The following is an 18,809-nucleotide window of genomic DNA, read 5'->3' on the forward strand; positions in this document are numbered from 1 at the left end:
TTATTATACAGACGTAGTGAAAAACCTGATTAAAAATATTTAAAATTGTTTGAGTTATGCTGCGTGCCAATTTCAGAAAACGTGTTTTGAGAAAAACCCGTTTAAAGTTTGGAAATTTGGAGAAATCGTTAGGTAGCAGTCACTAACGCTTGGTTAAAAGCTTAAAATATTTATGAAATAAACTTCGGTAACGTATAAAACTTTTTGTTCTGTATTTTAAAAGGTTCAAAGAATTTTTTAAGCTTATAAAAAAAAAAATCAATTTTTTGAAATTTCTACAGTGGTGTTACCCCTTAAGTCACGCTTTTCAGTTTATTGAATGGTGTTTGGTGTGAATTATTTTACGACTGATTTCAAAGAAGTATACATAATTTAAAATTTATATCTCGTCTATATAAGAAACACTTTAGTATATTTTACTTTCATTTAGACATGCATTAAGTCCTAAGTAACACAGAGACTCGCCATAATATTTTTATATAAAAGAAAGAATGACTCTGTGTCTGCAGATTGCCCCAGTTGATTGGCAAGAAAATTAAGCCAATTTGAAGTTAATAAAAGCATATAGAATAAAGAAGGAGAAAAAGAGTGAAAAAGAACAAATTGATCATATGAAAAATCCAATTTGAAAGAATAAAGATAGCAGAGTAAAAATAATCGTATTTTCTGCGAATGTGTGTTAACAGTTCAATGATTGAAGTAAATTACCGAGTGCTGAATTAGTGATGTAAATCTCGAAATTTTTTATTTGTTAGTTATTGAAAACTATTTCGACGAATATTTTTATATCGAAAGTATTTAGGGTGCTTACCAACCAAATCTCAGTGATGATATTAATCATTGGATGCATAGTGGAAGGAGGCTTTCCAAAGAAATAAATTGTAATTTATTTAACAAAAAAAGCGAAATTTGCAGATAAGCAAGGAAAGCTCGACCAAAAATTAATGAATACAATTCACCACGCTTAAGTTTGTATGAATGTTTCGTTACTAGCAAATACGAGGTACTTTTAAAAAGTAAGTCAACTTTCCAAATTTTTCGAGCAACATATATTCGATCGGGTTAAAATTATTGAAAATTATCGAACTTTAAGAACAGCATATCTCGTGATTTTTTATATGGAGATTCGCTCGTAATTCTCGACCCATTAGATGGTACATTATCCACTTGATCAAACGTAACACACAGTTACTTAAGAGACCTGTTTCACTAATTCTATAATTTCTTAAATGAAATTATTCTTATTCTTCATATTCTCCAGAGGTATTCCACTCTTTGAGCGAGATTGCATTACATTACCCCTATGTAACATATTTCCCTGCTTGATTGAAATCATTTGCCCTGCTCATAATTTGTGTATGCGCAAATTACACGCCAATTATACATTTATGTATAGTTGTATCGAAATCAAAAACTTCCCTAAAGCCGACGCCATAAGTTACTATTATGTATAAAGAGTTCGTTTTTTTGGAGCAGAGAGTGTACACTCGGCAATCTTGTAGCCAATGTCTTATTGTCTAAGTGCGAATCGACAAATACAAACACACGAGAACGGAAAAATATAATATTTTATTTTTATCAAGTACTGGTCACAAGGCAATAAAAACAAAATACTCTAGGTTAAAATAGTCAACTGGAATTGGTATGCACAAAATGTGCCATATAAACTTTACGCAGTCCATCGTAGAATGACCGCTTCATGGGGCTCCAAACAAATTCGTCCGCTTAAATCAACTGTATCACTGAAATCCAAGAACAAAATACATAGTAAGTAACTATTCGAAAATGCCAACTTCCACGTATTTCACCCATATTTGTGTGGAGAATAGGAAGTGAGTAGCACATACTCCATGGTCTTATTTGTCAAACCATCCAAATATTCTGTTTGGTTACCAAAGTTACCTAGGAAACGGTACTCCTCAATACCAGCAGCAGTTCTTAAAACGAAAGTTCAATCAATTACAGAAAGTTTTTGATCGCTCTATAATTTCAACTAACCTCACAACTTGAAATACTTGTTCCGTCAAAGCCCCATACGAAAAGCCACCTTCTTCTTTGAATGCCTTGAAAGCAGCTGTTTTCTTTAGTTCGGTCATCCCCGTGAATATATTCAGAGTACTACGCTCCGGCCACCGCTGTGCCTCTACATTGAGATATTTGTAGTTAGGATTAACAGGTAGCCATGTGGAGTTTCCTGTGCTGAAGCCGGCATTCTTCGAAGAGTCCCATTGCATTGGAGAACGCCCTGGATCTCGGAATTCACAAGTGGCTGAGCATTCTCCATCGGTCATGCCGATCTCGTCGCCCTAAATTTTTGAAATTAGAACTTGCCCAGTGATAATAAACACTTTCGTAATTGGCAGTTAGCACTTACGTAATAAGTAACAGATGCACCGGGCAATATATGCACTAACATCGTCATCAAATCTGTCCTAGTTTCTCCTATGCGGGTAGCTGGACGACTTCTATCATGGTTGCCCACCACCCAATTGGCTACTTTATGTTTCGTCCACATTACATCCATCCAATATTCGGCCAAGTCTTCAACAATCTTTGCAGTGGCATTTCTATATAATTTCATAAAGCTAAAATTCAATGGCATTTGGGAACCGGCGTTCATGCCGTTGGTAATGTAGCTGCTAATAACTCCAATGGTGGCATAGCTTTCTGGGACTTGTATCCTAAAGAGAAATACGATTGGATAATTTACTGTATGAGTTCTTCTCACATCAGATGTGCCTCACCTAGTATCACCGCCATGCTCCTCCTGGTATCCATCTAAGAACTCGCGCCATTCGTATAATAGTAGGGAATTTTCTGGGAGATTTCTTGTATAGATGGCGTAAAGCTTCTCCTGATCTGGATATGTACCATTTTCAAGACGCTTCTCGAAGAAAAATGGTACCGCATCAATGCGAAAAGAATCCACACCACGATCGAGCCAGAATTTTAACACTTCGATCAGACGTTCACGTACCATAGGATTCGTGAGGTTCAAATCAGGTTGCTCCGGATAAAACTGGTGTAAATAGTATTGCTGACGGTTTTCATTCCAAGTCCATGTGGATCCATTAAATATTGCTATCTGTACAACAAAAAAAAAGAACACTTTGACGGGGAGAAAACTAGAAATTAATAGATAGTCGAGGTAAGAGTTTACCTACCCAATTACTTGGCGGTATACGCTCGCCCGTTTCTGGGTCGATTTTGCCATCGTCCCATACATAGAAATCATCGTAACCATCTTCACGACGTATCGACTTCTGGAACCACTCGCACTCATCACTCGTGTGATTTGGCACAAAATCCAATAAAATTTTCAGTCCTAATTCATGAGCCTTTGCAAGCATTGCCTCAAAGTCCTCCATTGTGCCAAAAATCGGCGAAATTTTAGTGTAATTAGCTATATCATAGCCCATATCGACCATCGGAGAATCAAAAATTGGTGAAAGCCATGCAGCAGTCACCCCTATTTCCTTGAGATATTCCAGACGGGATGTAATACCATTCAAGTCTCCTATACCATCACCATCACTATCCATGAAGGATCGAGGATAGATCTGATAGAGAGTGGCGGACTCCCACCAGTCGACTGTGGAGTTCGCAGACGCGCTAAAAGCACATAAAAGTACTAGCGAAAATAACAGTAACAAATTTGACGACATCTCGGTAAGTACTAACGAACGTTTAATTCTCGAACTTAAATTTATACCTCCAGAAGTAATGAGGATAGAGTGTTAGACGTGCTGATGTGAATCGCCACCGCAACATTACATTCGTGGTAAACGAATACGTGCTAGAGTCGTATATGTAATACTTTTATATTCATTAGATATATATATATATAACGGAAAGCGGGAGTGGAATTCACGCGCTTGAATGTATTTGTCACGTATGGTATATTCATAGATACTAATACATGTAAGACCTGCGCGTGCATATACCTTTGTATCTAAACTATCTCCCTTTGATTGCTGAATCCGAACACATCGCGCAGATAGTTTGCTGCCAATATAAGAGTACTAAATATATTTTTTCTAAGGTCAGAAATTCTCCGAAAATACTGTAAATATGTTCAAATGCCAACGAAATATTTGTTTAAAAAAGTCCTTTTTATGTTATGTTGCAGTCTAAGCGCATACATAGCTCGTGTCGCTTTTCTATCTTAGTACCGCTTAACATTTATAGGTACATCACTGCCCGCGTTGTCGACCGGTGTGGATACATACCTAAATCGATTTCAAATATTATAAATCATTATCAGATTGGAGGAATTTTTTCCAATAGGGGTTTTTTGACAGATCAAACTAAATACATATTTTTCTCAGTATTCATTGACATTTCATCATGGAAAAACCTACGCCTCAACAACGTTTACAAATCGTAAAATTGTATTACGAAAAACAACGCTCTGTGAAAAGTGTTCATCGCGCGCTCAGGCCAACCTATGGTGTACAGCGATGAGGCCCATTTTTGGCTTAATGGCTACGTCAATAAGCAAAATTGCCGTATTTGGGCTGAAGAGCAACCCGACGTTAGCCAAGAACAGCCATTACAACCGTTTGGTAACGCTATCGCGCTATGATAAACGAATTTTTGATGCCGGAAATTGAAGCTTGTGATATCCATAATATTTGGTGCCAATAAGAAGACGCTACATACAGCCCGTGAAAGAATGGATTTACTTTGTCGTCGATTCGGCTTGCAATTTATCTCTCGTCTCGGGTTTGTGGATTGGTCATCAAGATCGTGTGATCTTTGGATTTTTATTTGTGGGAATATATTAAGTCTAAACGCTTTGTGAATAAACCAACTTCAATTGAGGCATTGGAAGCCAACATTACTAAAGTTATTCACGAGATACTGACCGAAGTCCTCCAGCGAGTCATTCAGAATTGGTTTTTACGGATGACCAAATTACGGCCAACATTTTAAAGGCATGCTTTCAATGCTGATGCTGGAACTCTTAATAACAATAATGGCATAAAACCTTTGCATGAATTAGGTTTATGAGAACATACCACTCGCAGCGTGTTTCCTGATGTTATCTCACAAAGTAACATGTCCCCGACGAAAATCAGATGATTTTTTGAGAACCTTTTTTACAACAAAAATTCACTTAGATTACACCAATTGCCTTGTGGCTGCTGTTAGGAAAAAATATTCTGTTCAATAGATGAATTAAAAGCTGCAAAGAGATACTCAACCTCGAACGTTAAAGACTACCTTAATAAAATAAATGATTTACTTAGCACAAATGACTACTACCCTACTCGTGTATTTAATTTGAATACTGAAAGGTTTCTTCCGCCAGCAGTTCTGCACTACTTATCAATAATACACGAATGTTGGTTGAATTGAAGTTTTCGACAGAATATTATTTTCCATTTCATGCTTTAATTATTCGAAATCACCACGTGGGATGGATGTTTGCAATCTTAAACATTCCCAAACATCTACCAAAAACAGCATTTTTGCACATATTGACATTTAAGAGCAATTACTACTACAATGATATTTTGTATGAATTAGAAAAAAAGCATCAAAAAATTCTATATTTTTACGTGAAGTTTATTTGTAAGAATATATAAGTATATAATTTCTGACTGCGCTCACGTACGAGGGCGAAGAATATTATTTAATATCTGGGGTTAATAGCTGGGGTTACAATTGCCTCTGTCTCCTAATAGCAACTTGTGCAATGTTTAAGGATTAATTAGATTCTTTATATTGCTGGAGCTGTGTTCTTCAGGTTCCTTAGAAAAGTGGCAAAAGTGTTTGAAGAAATTTGCTTACTGAGATGAGAACGGAAGAGAAACCCTTCTAAAAAGCGTGTCTGACAATAATTTTCAGGTGTTTAGTCTATCTTGCTACCGGACGCTTATGTCTTCATAGTCCTCCTGAGTCCAAGTGACCAGCCCATTATAACCATATTGCGAGCTCCCAAAGTTATTAGTAACAATGAAAGGTTCATTAGCAAGCATAGAAGCAATCATATATTTTAATTTTTAACACAATGACTGCCAAGCGGATTTTTCGAAAACTTTCGCCGGAGACTAAACAGGGTTTTGATTAGAAAGTGGTGTAAAAGTTTTATAGTATCGTATATATTAACTTCTCAATGATCCCTGATCCGTTTTGTTGTTTATTTTGGATTTTACAACTATTTTTATTTCTTCATGTACGATATGACCTTGTATGATGGAACTAGAGTCGTAAAAATTATCATATATATGTTTGCCCGGCCTTCTCCTCCTATTTGCGGCGAGCGTCTAGATGTTGTTCCTCAAATGGAGGGACTTACTGTTTCAAGTCGACTCCGACCGGCAGATATTTTTTATGAGGAGCTTTTTTATGGCAGAAATACACTCGGAAGTTTGCCATATCCTGCCAAGGGGCGATCGCTGTTAGAAAAAACTTGGTCTTTCACCGAAATTCGAACCTACGTTCTCTCTGAATTCCGAATGGTACTCACGCACCAACCCATTCGGCTGTAGCAAATATCAGGGCACTCTAAAAACATACAAAATTGTCTACAGTGTCACAGGGGATACTTTTGAAACAATCCCTGTTGTAGGCCCAACACTTGTAGGTGTCGTATATAACATGCAACATGGCACTCAATATGTTCATATTATTTTTACTTTTTAATTTACCACCGACTTATGTAAATCTAAAATCAATTACAGTAGATTCTGTTTTTGTGCAGTTTTTTTTATGCGGTTTTGAAATAGTGCGGTTTTTTTTAATTAAAAAATGCATGTCGATCTATCGGGAATTGTACATATAAACAAGATTCTAAACCAGCTAAGCAAAAACTCATCACAGATTATATCAAAAATGCTAACCCTACAAGTATGGAACTGCCTGCATCACCATCCAGATCAGACGTGTATATTTCGTCAAGTGACGGAAGTGATTTTACGCCAAATCCTAAACGAATACGCAACATGCGGCTATTGTCTGATTCTATTTCTGACGATGTAAATTTATTTTTCGATTCTGACGTTTCTTAAATAAAGATATAATTTTCAAAAATACAATTTTTTGTGTATGCGATTTTATTTAATTATTTCAGATTCATGCGGTCTTGGAACGTATCTATAGTTATAATATGGGACTAGTACCCTTTTTTTATGCGATTTTATTACATTATTTCAGATTTATGCGGTTCTTAGCACTTTTGAAACGTATCTATAATTTTACTATAGAACCGGTAGCTTTTTTATGCTGTTTCTTGCGGAACGTATATACCGCATAAAAACAGAATCTACGGTATTTATAATTTTAAAACTCTCTTACCATTTCTTGTTGCACTATTGGCTACTGAGCTTGCCGTGGTAGTGGTTGTTGTTGTTGTGGTCGTTGCTGTATTTGCGGTTATCGGAATGGTATTTGAAGTGAATTTCTTTTCGTCATCCAAAATGACAACAGGCACAGCGGTCACCAGTTGATAATTGGGCAAATGGCCTAAGAAGAAATCGAAAATAAATATACATGAAGCGAGTTGAACAAAAAGCGCACAGGATACAAAAAAAGAAATTGTTAAGTATTTGCGTTAAAATTATTTGTAATATTTCAGAAGGTTAAAAAAGGAAAATATATCCAAAAATAAACACTGTTTTTTTACCACCTTCTGATTGCAACACAATTTGGAGCAATTTCATTAAGTAAAATATGAAATTCTTTTCGGAAAAACAGAAAATAGACAAATATTTCTTAGCGATACGCAATGCGAAACAAAAACGCCTTTCCGAGCACGGGTTCTTCCCGACAAAAAGCTGTCATCTCAGCATATAGGAGCAAATTTTTTTCACTGATAATCTGAATACAGAAAAAATTGTATGGAAACTTCTTTGCTCATAGCGATCCGTTTCGATTGAAATAAGTTGGAAGCAGGTATTAAACGCGATACAAACCCCTATCGCTACTCTGTGATATGGGCAGATTAGCTACGTATGCATATGGAAGAATTGTCAATGCTGAAGTGTGAGTGGTCTGAAGAGCTCTACTAACTCCAAGTTTTTTTGATACATATACTAATGTGTGGAAGCAAAAATTGTGATAGTTGCAACATTTTTCAGGATTTCACTTACCGTTTGATGCTATCAGCGAGATTGTCGAACTACTGCCACTTTTCATTGGCGTACCGCCGCCACTACCACCACCACTGCTTTTGCCACTATTTGGCGTCAATGAAATATTGTGACAACTAGCATTTCTGCTCTTCTCGTAGATGCAACTACTCGACGACGAGGTGTTACGTTGCTGCGCCAAAGTCTGTTGACCGAGTTTTTGGTAGTAATGTTGCACGGCAGCAATGTTGTTGCTGCTACCACCATAGTTAACTAGCAAAGTATTGCTCCTACATTTATTGCCACCACCGCCGCCAGCACTGCCATTTTGAAACAATCGCGCAGCGCTATGATGTTGCTGCTGCTGCTTCTGTTGTTGCTGTTGGTGATGATGAAGCCTTTGCAGCGCAGCGTCATTGAATGAAGCCACCGATAGAGCTGATGGTGTTTGGCGGCCACTGCTGTTGAGGCTGCTATAGGTGTGTGTGTAGCCAGCGCCTGTGGCAGGTGAATGAATATGTGTCGAGGCGCCACTATTGCTGATGCAGAGCACGCCTACACTGGTGGGGGTACGTGGTGTTGGCGTATGGCTAGCGCTCAGGTTCGTACAGCTAAGAATCATAACGGGCGAATCATGCAGATCGGGAAGCGAAGATGAAATGGATGTGCTGCCGGCTATGGTTTTGCTGAATTTGACGGCGCATGTTGCAGCTGTCGGCGTTGGAGTCGCCGTTTGTGAGGCGCTGCTATATTGCTGTTGGAATTGTGGGGTGATTGTGGTGTTGGTAGTAGTGCTGCCAAAAGTGTCGATCGACTTGCGTGTCTTGAAGAGACGCATAGTTTAGGCTGCTAAACGGCCAACGGTGATTAGACCAATATTGAAGTTAAGTGGATGGAGGAAACGGTGGAGAGGAGTTATCGCTGAAAAACGAGGAAGAAAAAATATGAAATATGAGTTAAAATAATGTATATGATGTAGAAAATATAAATTGATGTAAACTTTTCATTTTGTATTGTGCTTATCTAATAGAGTTATATTTCTTTATTTATTCAGTCACAGCCCTTACTTATAGCATATTTCTATCTTTAGTTAAGGTTGGATTGGATGGCTCGCTCTAAAACAAAGATTCACATGGCCCGCGAGAGAGACCTATGGTAATGCCTTTCTTCCGTAAAAAGACGTTCGTAAAAAGACACGTTCACTGTCAGCAAAAAAAGAAAAAAGGTTGTCTGTAAAGTCGGTTTACTGACGATAGTTTAACGTGACAACGTCATAAGAAAATACTGATGTAAGGGTTGCAATTTTCAAAACAAAATTTTAATTTTATTTCTTTGATAGATATTTTGTATGGATATAGAGGAGGAGGTAAATGGAATTGCAATGGAATAGGTCAAGTTACATTTACACAAATGTGAAAAATGACGAAACATTTATCAAATTCATGAAAGATATGTTCAATTTCGGTTGTGCATCAGACGTTAATAAGTCATCAACACTAAGAGGCACCATCATCGATTTGCCTTTAGAGTTAAAAGCGTGGGATGGATTTTGCTTCACTTTCATAACCCTCTGTACATAGGTAGTTGCCAATAGAATAACTCTAATTTGAATTACTCTTTTTGTATCTTAATTTTTGTTATAATTCTGTTCTGAGGTAGTTGACTATGACTGATCGTTCGATTTGCTATTACTTCATTATAGGTCCCTTTGTCATTAAAATTTATTTTCTACTTTTTAGTTCGATTAGCAATAAAAAGGTCTTTTTTAGTTTTTTTTAAACTATTATTTATTTTCTACTTTTTAGTTCGATTAGCAATAAAAGCGTGTTTTTTAGTTTTATTAAACTATTTTTTATTCTATCATCGTCCTATTCTCAACAGAGAAATGGTTCATTACCATGCACACAGGAAGATGGCATATGCAAATACAAGTATGTGAATTTATATACAAATGCTCATATACATACATATACATACATATACATACATATATATGCTCACTCAAGTAGGACAGAGCCAGATGTCGAACGTTGCCGAACGCGGGGGCCGATTGTGCTCTTTGTCGTTCGTTCCGCGCTCTCGCTTGCAGTTCAAGCACATTAGCTTACATTTGCTTGCGTACGGAATAGATTCGTATAATATATTTGATATGTCCATATGATTTGTATGCATCTTTACATATAGATTTGTTCTTTTTGAAAATTGCGACAAATTGTACAATATATGTATATGCATGTTTATATGTTTTGGCATAGGACATTTGAATATTAGACTATGAAAATTGCACCAAAATATATGTATGTATGCATGTTTATATACGTACATATATTGGTATACAACATATCTTATAAGGTATATGGCAAACATTACCATACATTTTTTTCTTCATATATAATAAAAAAATTAATAATAATAACATTAAAACAACAGGTATTATTAACAAACTTGGTTTTATTTTAAATTCTTCAAGTAAATCAAATTAATAATAATCAATAAGAAGGCATATGCAAATGCAAATACGTGAATTTATATATGTACATATGCGCATATACATACAAATATACGCTCACTTAAGTAGGAGAGAGCAAGATGTCGAACGTTGCCGTTCGTTTGCTTTGTCGTTCGTTCCGCGCTTTCGTTTGCAGTTCATTCAAGGTAACGACAATAAGCAAGGTAACGGCAAATGAGCAAGGTAACGACAAATGAGCAAGGTAACGACGAATGAGCAAGGTAACGACACATTTTTTCGTGCGTGCAGCCGGCTAAATCGAATTATAAGACGTTATCACGTCAAAAATGTGTCAAAAACCAGCGGTATTTTGTAGTGACTTGCAATTTGCATTTTATTAAAATAAAATTAATTGAACTATATAACTGCATACCCAAAATTATGCTGAAAATTCTGATTAAAAAGTTTTGAATTGTGGTAAAAATTTGTAGAATTTTGATAATAGGTATATGCATAAAGTTTGAAACCCCCATTTATTTGTTTGTTGTTATATAATGAGTTACAATTTTATAAAAAAATACTAGACCTAAATACACGTAAGTAAAATAGTCAAAACTGGTCTCAAAATGTCGCACAGCTATTTTGTTGCCCATGAGTGTATATTTTGACACGGTCAATCAGCCCGCATTTCAACCGCATTTTCGAGATACGTTTCATTCACACAGAAACCTATTTTGTTGAATGAATTTTGCCGCTTCCTCGTCTGTACAGATCCTACGGAACTCATTGTACAACTGACAGAGAACATCGTAGCCATACCTCTACATGTAAACACTTCAGCCAGCATGTCCAAATTGATTTAAAAATCAAAAATTATCTCATCACAAAAATTATCTCCGCCGCCATCGTGCCTGAGAACGGTTTATTTCTTTTTATTCGCATTGCATTTTCACAGCACACAGCACGAAACACTTTTACCTTTTTACATTTAGCAAATAAATAAAATAATCGTAAGCAAAATTCTCATGAGAAAAAATGCTGCGCACACAACCAAGCAACAGACGTGCACAGTCATTGAACGACCTCAAACTGCATTCCCCCTGCCACTACGTTGCCTGTTTAGCTTGCACTGAGCAGCTCAAAGCCATTTTTTTGTTTCATTTTAGGTCGATTGTTCTGCACCGCAATTCGGCGGTAATGGTCAGACTGCCACAAACCACATTGGATCGTGCAACAGCGCGGCATGCCACACTATTGTGGTAAGAATTTTGCGCTGCAACATTTTTGCTGCTTTAATTTTCATTCTCAGACTACTACGTATACGAGTATGCATTTTGTTTTCTACTTATTGCATGCCGCAAGCGCCACTGTACCGCATAACGCTCCACAACAAATCCACTAGCACGTGCAATAATTTTTCTATACTGCCGACAAGCGATTGCGACTAGGCGGCAGCTGCATGGAATGTAGCTCTTGTTGCACGGTAGTGGAGGGAGTAGCAAGCAACATATGCCACAAATTAAACGAGTTCTTCTCTGCCCTCCTTCGTCACCTTATCTTTCTTCCCTTAACATATTTTCTAGTTCTGACTTCATTTCAGCGCGATGCAGCTTTTACAGGGTGGCTGATGAAAGCCGCTACCAAAAAAAAATTGAATAACTTTTTTTCTTTTTAAGTTATTACTGGGACTCGCAAACAAGAATTTGGATAGTCCGCCGCTATCACTCACTGGAGTCCGTAGTTTTGGTACAGAGAGAGTACATGCGGATGTTTGGCGGCGATCCCCCGAGCAGATGGACCATAATGAGACTGGTGAATAATTTTGCTGAGCAAGGAACAGTCGCAAGAAGGCCTTATCATCGAAACCCACCAGTTCGGACGGAGGAAACGATCGCTGCTGTAGCTGCAGCTATACAAAGCAATCCAAGGGTTTCAACAAGAAGCTTATCTGCTCAACTTGGTGTCAGCCGACAGTCTTTGCAAACAATAATGCACAAAGATTTAGACTTATTTCCCTACAAAATTCAAATGGTTAACAAACTGAATGCAGCAGACTTGCCGATTCGCTTGGAATTTTGCCAGAAGATCCTGCAAATGGTGGAAGAAGACCAAAACATGTTAAACTGCCTTTTCATGTCTGATGAGGCCCATTTCGATTTAAACGGTAATGTGAACAAACAAAATTGTCGAATATGGAGTACTTCTAACCCACAGATACTCCACGAGACGGAATTGCATCCTCTTCGCGTGACAGTGTGGTGTGCGGTTTCTTCAGGCTGTATTGTTGGGCCTTATTTTTTTGAAGAAAATGGTCACATCGTTACGGTTACTGGGGACCGTTATTTGAAAATGCTGAAAGAATTTTTCTATCCAGAACTACGCCGAAAGAGAATTCCTTTCAACTCTGTGTGGTTTCAACAAGATGGGGCAACGTCTCACATAGCCCAGACTGTTATGACAGAGTTGCGACGAAAATTTCCCAATAAACTGACCTTACTGCACCTGACTTTTTCTTGTGGGGTTTATGTAAACAAGAAGTTTATAAAACAAAGCCAACAAATTTGGATGAACTAAAACAATCCATTCGGGCAACAATTGCGGCTATTCCTGTCGCAACTCTCAAAGCAGCAATGAACAACTTTTTACTAAGATGCCGCACTTGTGTCAACGAGCAAGGGGGGCATTTAAATTCAATTATTTTTAAAACTAGTTAAGCTACATTTAATAAAATTTAATGACCTTCAACTTGAAAAAAAAAATAAATGAATTCCATACACTAAAAAAAAAGTTATTTGAGTTTCTTAATGTAGCAAAATTCATCAGCCACCCTGTATTTATCATTTATATTTATTTTTTATATTTTGAATGTAAATAAAATCATGAAGGCACGCAAATCATTATGAATTTATTTCTATACAGCTATGTACATACATACACGTGTATACATATTTAGGTACATATGAGGTACACTGAAGAGCAAAACTGTAACAAAATGTAATACTTTCTATTTCAACACATTTTTTTTTAGACATGTTTTAACAAATCAAATATTTTTTTTGCATAACTTTATTGGCATGTATGTACTCTCTCTCTCAAACCGGTTTGGTGTCAATGCAACAACAACAACACTAGTAGCGAGCAATAATGCAAATAAAGACAAATGTTACAGTTTTGCACTCAACCCATTTTTTATTTTTTACAATAAATAAAATAAATATTAATAAGATGTCCAATATCGGAATAGCATCCCATACATCGCGTGTTCGCTCCCACAGCTCATTAACTCCACTGGGCGGACTTGAATATTCGGCAAGCTTCGATTTTACATGACTCCATAAATTTTCGATTGGATTCATGTCCGGTCATTGTGGAGGCCACTTCAAGTTACGAAATTTTTGGCGTTGCATCCAATTTCGTACAAAATGTGCGGTGTGCTTTGGGTCATTGTCTTGCTGAAAAATTACTTTTTCAGCAGCAAGACCCATACTTTCCACTACACCCGGCAGATTTTGTTGCAATATGGCCAGGTATTCCTCTTTCCGCATTATACCGTCTATTCGTACTAAAGGACCCACACCATTTTTGGAAATGCAGCCCCATACCATAATGGAGCCACCACCATGTTTTACTGTCTGCTTGATGTGATGTGGCTGGACGGCATTTGGGCCTTTAACCCAATACCAGGCCCGACCATCTGACTGAAATCGATTGATTTTGGTTTCATCAGACCAAATAACCTGCAATCGTTTTGAAATTTTATGAAAAAAGGTCTTTTATAATCCATTTATAAAGACGTACCTGATCCCAATCTTCAACTGTCCAGCTTTGGTGAGCCGCAACAAAATCCCGCCTCAACCGCACATGTCTTTTTGTCAGCATTGGCTTGGTTTTCTTCTCCGCTGCCTTTAGCCCCAGTTTTGACAGGCTGCGCCTGGCTGTCCACTGACTGGCATCAATATCCAGCATCTTTAGTGCTTCTTTGGGAGTGACCGCCTTGCTGCTTGTTACCAAATTTGCCAGATGGCGGGCATCGCGGTCGCTTATCTTCCTTGGCCGGCCTCCTTTGTTACTGGGAACAGCGTCTGGTACATTTTTCCGCAGCCTTTGCACAGCCATGTGGCTCACTTCGAATTTTTTAGCTATTTTTCTTATAGACTCGCCCTTCTTCAGCAAATCAATTATTTGGCGTTGTACTTCCCGATTTAACATTTTGTCTTATTCACGGTCACGTTTATAATAATTAAAAATCCACCAAATATATAATTACGAGAAAAATAACGGAAAATTTGAAAATTAGGAGTGAGTGCAAAACTGTAACATTTGTCTTTATTTGCATTATTGCTTGCTACTAGTGTTGTTGTTGTTGCATTGACACCAAACCGGTTTGAGAGAGAGAGTACATACATGCCAATAAAGTTATGCCAAAAAAAATATTTGATTTGTTAAAACATGTCTAAAAAAAAATGTGTTGAAATAGAAAGTATTACATTTTGTTACAGTTTTGCTCTTTAGTGTAATTGTTTCACACCTATTTGCTGCTGCAGGCGTTCCCTTTCGGTCCTCTACTCGGCATTGCTGCAGTTATTTTCTTATCGTTTATATGTCTGTATGTATGTGTGTGCACATGTTTGTGTAAAATCTTACTATTTGTTTCCATGCTTCGGTCACGTTGGTTAAATTGGTTTTATTGCTGTGTCAAACTGGCAAGTCCGCATTCTTTCAAAGGTTGCCAACTTCAAAGTGAATTGCCCGTAACCGAGAAGTGTTTTTTTTTCTATTTTTGTTTGCTATTGCTGTGGTCTATATTATGCATGCTGGCTTACCAGTAGGAAGATTTTCGAATACAACCAACATGAATGGCCATTGAAAGGACTCAGTACACTACAGCAGCAGTTAAATTCAACCAGAGGTCCAGACATTTATTATATTTTTTTTATCTAATTTTTGGAAATGTTCACTTAAAAAATCACTAAACAAAACGAGAGAAAAATTTTGAAACCAGAAAAGTTAAGAGTGTCTGCTTTTAGCTGCATGAGAACTATCGACATCGATAACCATGGTTTGACAGCTGATGATGACAAACTGTGTTGACACTTCTGTTCAGTAATGTGTGGCGGCCGCCGTAGCCGAATGGGTTGGTGCGTGACTACCATTCGGAATTCACAGAGAGAAAGTAGGTTCGAATCTCGGTGAAACACCAAAATTAAGAAAAACATTTTTCTAATAGCGGTCGCCCCTCGGCAGGCCATGGCAAACCCCCGAGTGTATTTATGCCATGAAAAAGCTCCCCATAAGAATATCTGCCGTTCGGAGTAGGGGTGCAAATGTAGGCTCCACCATTTGTGGAACAACATCAAGACGCACACCACAAATTGGAGGAGGAGCTCGGCCAAACACCCAAAAAGGGTGTACGTGCCAATTATATATACAGGTATATATAATGTTTGGAAAGTCATTGTGAATCCTTCAACGCCAGAACAACGCTTCCGAATTGTGGAAATGCACTCTAAAAAAGTAAATCTGTTCACGAAGTTTATACAGCACTGGCGGTATCATTGGTCATTATTTTTTTCGAAATGAGGAAGGAGCTGTCGTTACGGTGAGTGGCGAGCACTATTGAGCCATGCATACTGAATTTTTGTTTCCAAGAAATAATCAACTAAACACCGACCATATTTGGTTCCAACAAGTCGTAGCCGCGGCGGATATCGTATTCGAAAAATAAATGCCATGAAACTATCTACCAAATTATTGTAAAAAAAAAACCGTTTATCCAGAAAAAATTCTGGTTACAAGTTTGAGGTTTCGATTAAGTTTTGAAAAATTGTGCACAAAGTTTAAAACTTTGCCTTATATAAAAAGCAGTGGTGTACTCGTATATATAATTTTGCAACGAAGTGTATATGAGAAGAAATCGTTGGCGTAGGAATTAATGGAGGTTAGCTCAAGTACAAAGGCTTGAGAACATCGTACTACCTAACTCAAGTCGCAATCCGAGCCTTGTCTGGCGATGAGGCTACACATAATTAAGGGGGTCCTCTACTGTTGATAATGGCTTCCAGTGGAGATAATTGAGAATTGATACTTGCATAGGAAAACTTAACTTAAACATAACTACTATTGTTGTAATTAAAACATTACAAAAAGAAACGGGTTTGAAGTTTAACCGTATTTTCCTATATTTTTGGTAGTACTATTTGGTATTTCGTATTACCATTCACGCATATTTAGTTTCTGCAGGGTTTCTTACTCAACAAATTATCTTTCATACTTCATCAATTATGGCTTCTAGCTGTATGTTTCTACATACATACATATGAATGAGTATGGCAAGTGGCTCGAGGATTTACCTTCTTCAAATCACCGCCGCCTACCTTGCCACAATCAGTGCCGCAAACTCTCCCTCTCAGCAGCCTATTATTCCATAGGCTTGAATTGCGCGGTTTTGCAACTCAGCAATTTAAGCATTTTTACTTTTATTATTCGCACTTTTGCTTACCATTTACTTGCTGTACCTTTTTGTTGTTTTGTTGCTCCATACACATATTTTTGTATCCACTTGCACGCAAATTGCGTTCGTTTTCCTCTTTGGCATCGCCGCAGCGCGCCAGCAATGTGGGCGTGCGCTGCAACTGGCATTTTGCTGTCGCTCTAACGCAACAAAAGCAGTTAAATACTTGACTTGCCGGGATACACGCAGCAATTGTGGCAGCGATTTACAACATTCTTTTCCCTTCTTGACTTTATTATACAATACTCATATATTTTTTATACCTATTTTCTTATAATGCGTTTTTCACTTTTTCGTTTGCCTTTTGTCTGGGTTACGTATGGAATTTTCGTTTTGGGACAACCTATACACACAAACAAATACAAATATCTGCGTGGCATTCTGAGGTCGCTAGTTGTGGCTATTTTGGTGGCGTTGCTAGTGCCGGTGCTGGTGCTGGTTTATGGCGGCTGCGGTTTGTTATTATGGTACTATATGTTGCGTCATGCCTTTGGTATGCTGAATGTGCTCATTCACTTTACCTAGGCAGTTGGATATGTCTTTCTGTGCGTATTTTTTATTAACATTGGAAACTGAAAGTGCAGGCAGCTGCTGGTTTCATTTAACAACATTCTGGCACGAAGATGGAACTTCGGAACACAGAGAAATCTTTAAGTTGCTGTCGGAGCAGTATCCACTGTTTTTGGCACCTAAGGATGACCTGATACCCACAGTTTCATTTGGAAGGAAATTTGATGTCAGATTTGGAGCAATCACGCAATGGAGCAACCCAGAATGCATGCAGGGAGGTTTGACGGATATTTTTTTTACCGATGGGTCCAAGAATGAAATAGAGTCTGGAGCCGGATGGTACTTAAACGATAGTAATAAGTATCACTATGCTATGGGGAGAATAGCAACTGTTTTCCAAACAGAAGTTTTTGCCATCCTGAAAGTAACCGAATGGATAATCGAGAGGAGATGGAGCGGCAAACAGATTCGAGTCTTCAGTGACAGTCAGACTGCATTGAAGGCCCTGGAGAACGCGAAGCAAACCTCAAAGATTGTTCAAGAATGTAAAAAGAAGCTTAATTCTGTCGCAAGACAAAACAGGCTTGTACTTATATGGGTCCCGGGACACTCCGGTGTTCAAGGAAACGAAATTGCCGACGAATTGGCCAACCCACAGGGGCCAGAGCCAATAATCGGAATCAGTTCCGCAGGAATCAAGAACTGGATCAGCGATTATGTAGGCAATCTACATAAAGAGCGATGGTCCGGTGTAGAACGCTGCAGAACTGCAAAGTGTTTTGTGGCAAGTCCGAACAGAAAACTTTCAAACTTTCTACTGAAACTTAGAAGGAAAGACATTCGGTTGATGGTCGGCATCATTACAGGACACAACCCATGGGGTCAGCATATGACCACCATTGGAATCATCGAGGACCCGGTAGGCCTGTCGTGCTTGGAGGAGGCGGATAGCACTGAGCACTTTCTCTGTGAGTGTCCTGCCTTTGCTAGAGCACGACTACGAGTATTGGGTTCCAATGTCATGAGAATGAGTAATATTCGTTCTCTAAAACTGGAGGATATTTACAGATTTGCCAAAGAATCTGGAAAATTTTCACAGGACTAACTATCTCTATCTCTGTCTCTATTCTTTCCTATCTCTTTCTCTGATACCTTTCTCCTTTCCTCCTTGACTATCCACCCCCTTGCCAGAGCTTTAAATACAATGGGCTCTTTAGCCTGAGTGTTTTAGGAGCCACCAAATCTGCTCCTTGGCTCGACCTTT

The 18,809-nt window shown here is 38.0% G+C and overlaps 2 protein-coding genes across 6 annotated transcripts in view; both read right to left on the minus strand.

Annotated features, from left to right (window-relative positions):
* Nucleotides 1-18,809, minus strand: part of LOC128868218 (serine-rich adhesin for platelets) — a 144,742-nt gene that overhangs the window by 37,672 nt on the left and 88,261 nt on the right. For all 5 annotated transcript variants that reach the window (XM_054110058.1, XM_054110055.1, XM_054110057.1 and 2 more), the window contains 2 exons: nt 8,097-8,996; nt 7,303-7,470 (listed from right to left, as the gene is read on the minus strand). In XM_054110058.1, coding sequence (XP_053966033.1) covers nt 7,303-7,470; nt 8,097-8,913 — 985 coding nt within the window. In that variant the 5' untranslated portion in view covers nt 8,914-8,996. The remainder of the gene's footprint in view (nt 1-7,302; nt 7,471-8,096; nt 8,997-18,809) is intronic.
* Nucleotides 1,551-3,759, minus strand: LOC128868221 (maltase A2-like). Its single transcript, XM_054110060.1, has 6 exons — nt 3,165-3,759; nt 2,745-3,085; nt 2,375-2,681; nt 1,999-2,306; nt 1,809-1,937; nt 1,551-1,742 (listed from the first exon to the last, which is right to left on the minus strand). The coding sequence occupies exons 1-6, from the start codon at nt 3,663-3,665 to the stop codon at nt 1,670-1,672; spliced, it is 1,659 nt and encodes a 552-aa protein (XP_053966035.1). The 5' UTR covers nt 3,666-3,759; the 3' UTR covers nt 1,551-1,669.

Source organism: Anastrepha ludens, chromosome 6 (genome assembly GCF_028408465.1).
Source record: "Anastrepha ludens isolate Willacy chromosome 6, idAnaLude1.1, whole genome shotgun sequence".
NCBI lineage: Eukaryota > Metazoa > Arthropoda > Insecta > Diptera > Tephritidae > Anastrepha > Anastrepha ludens.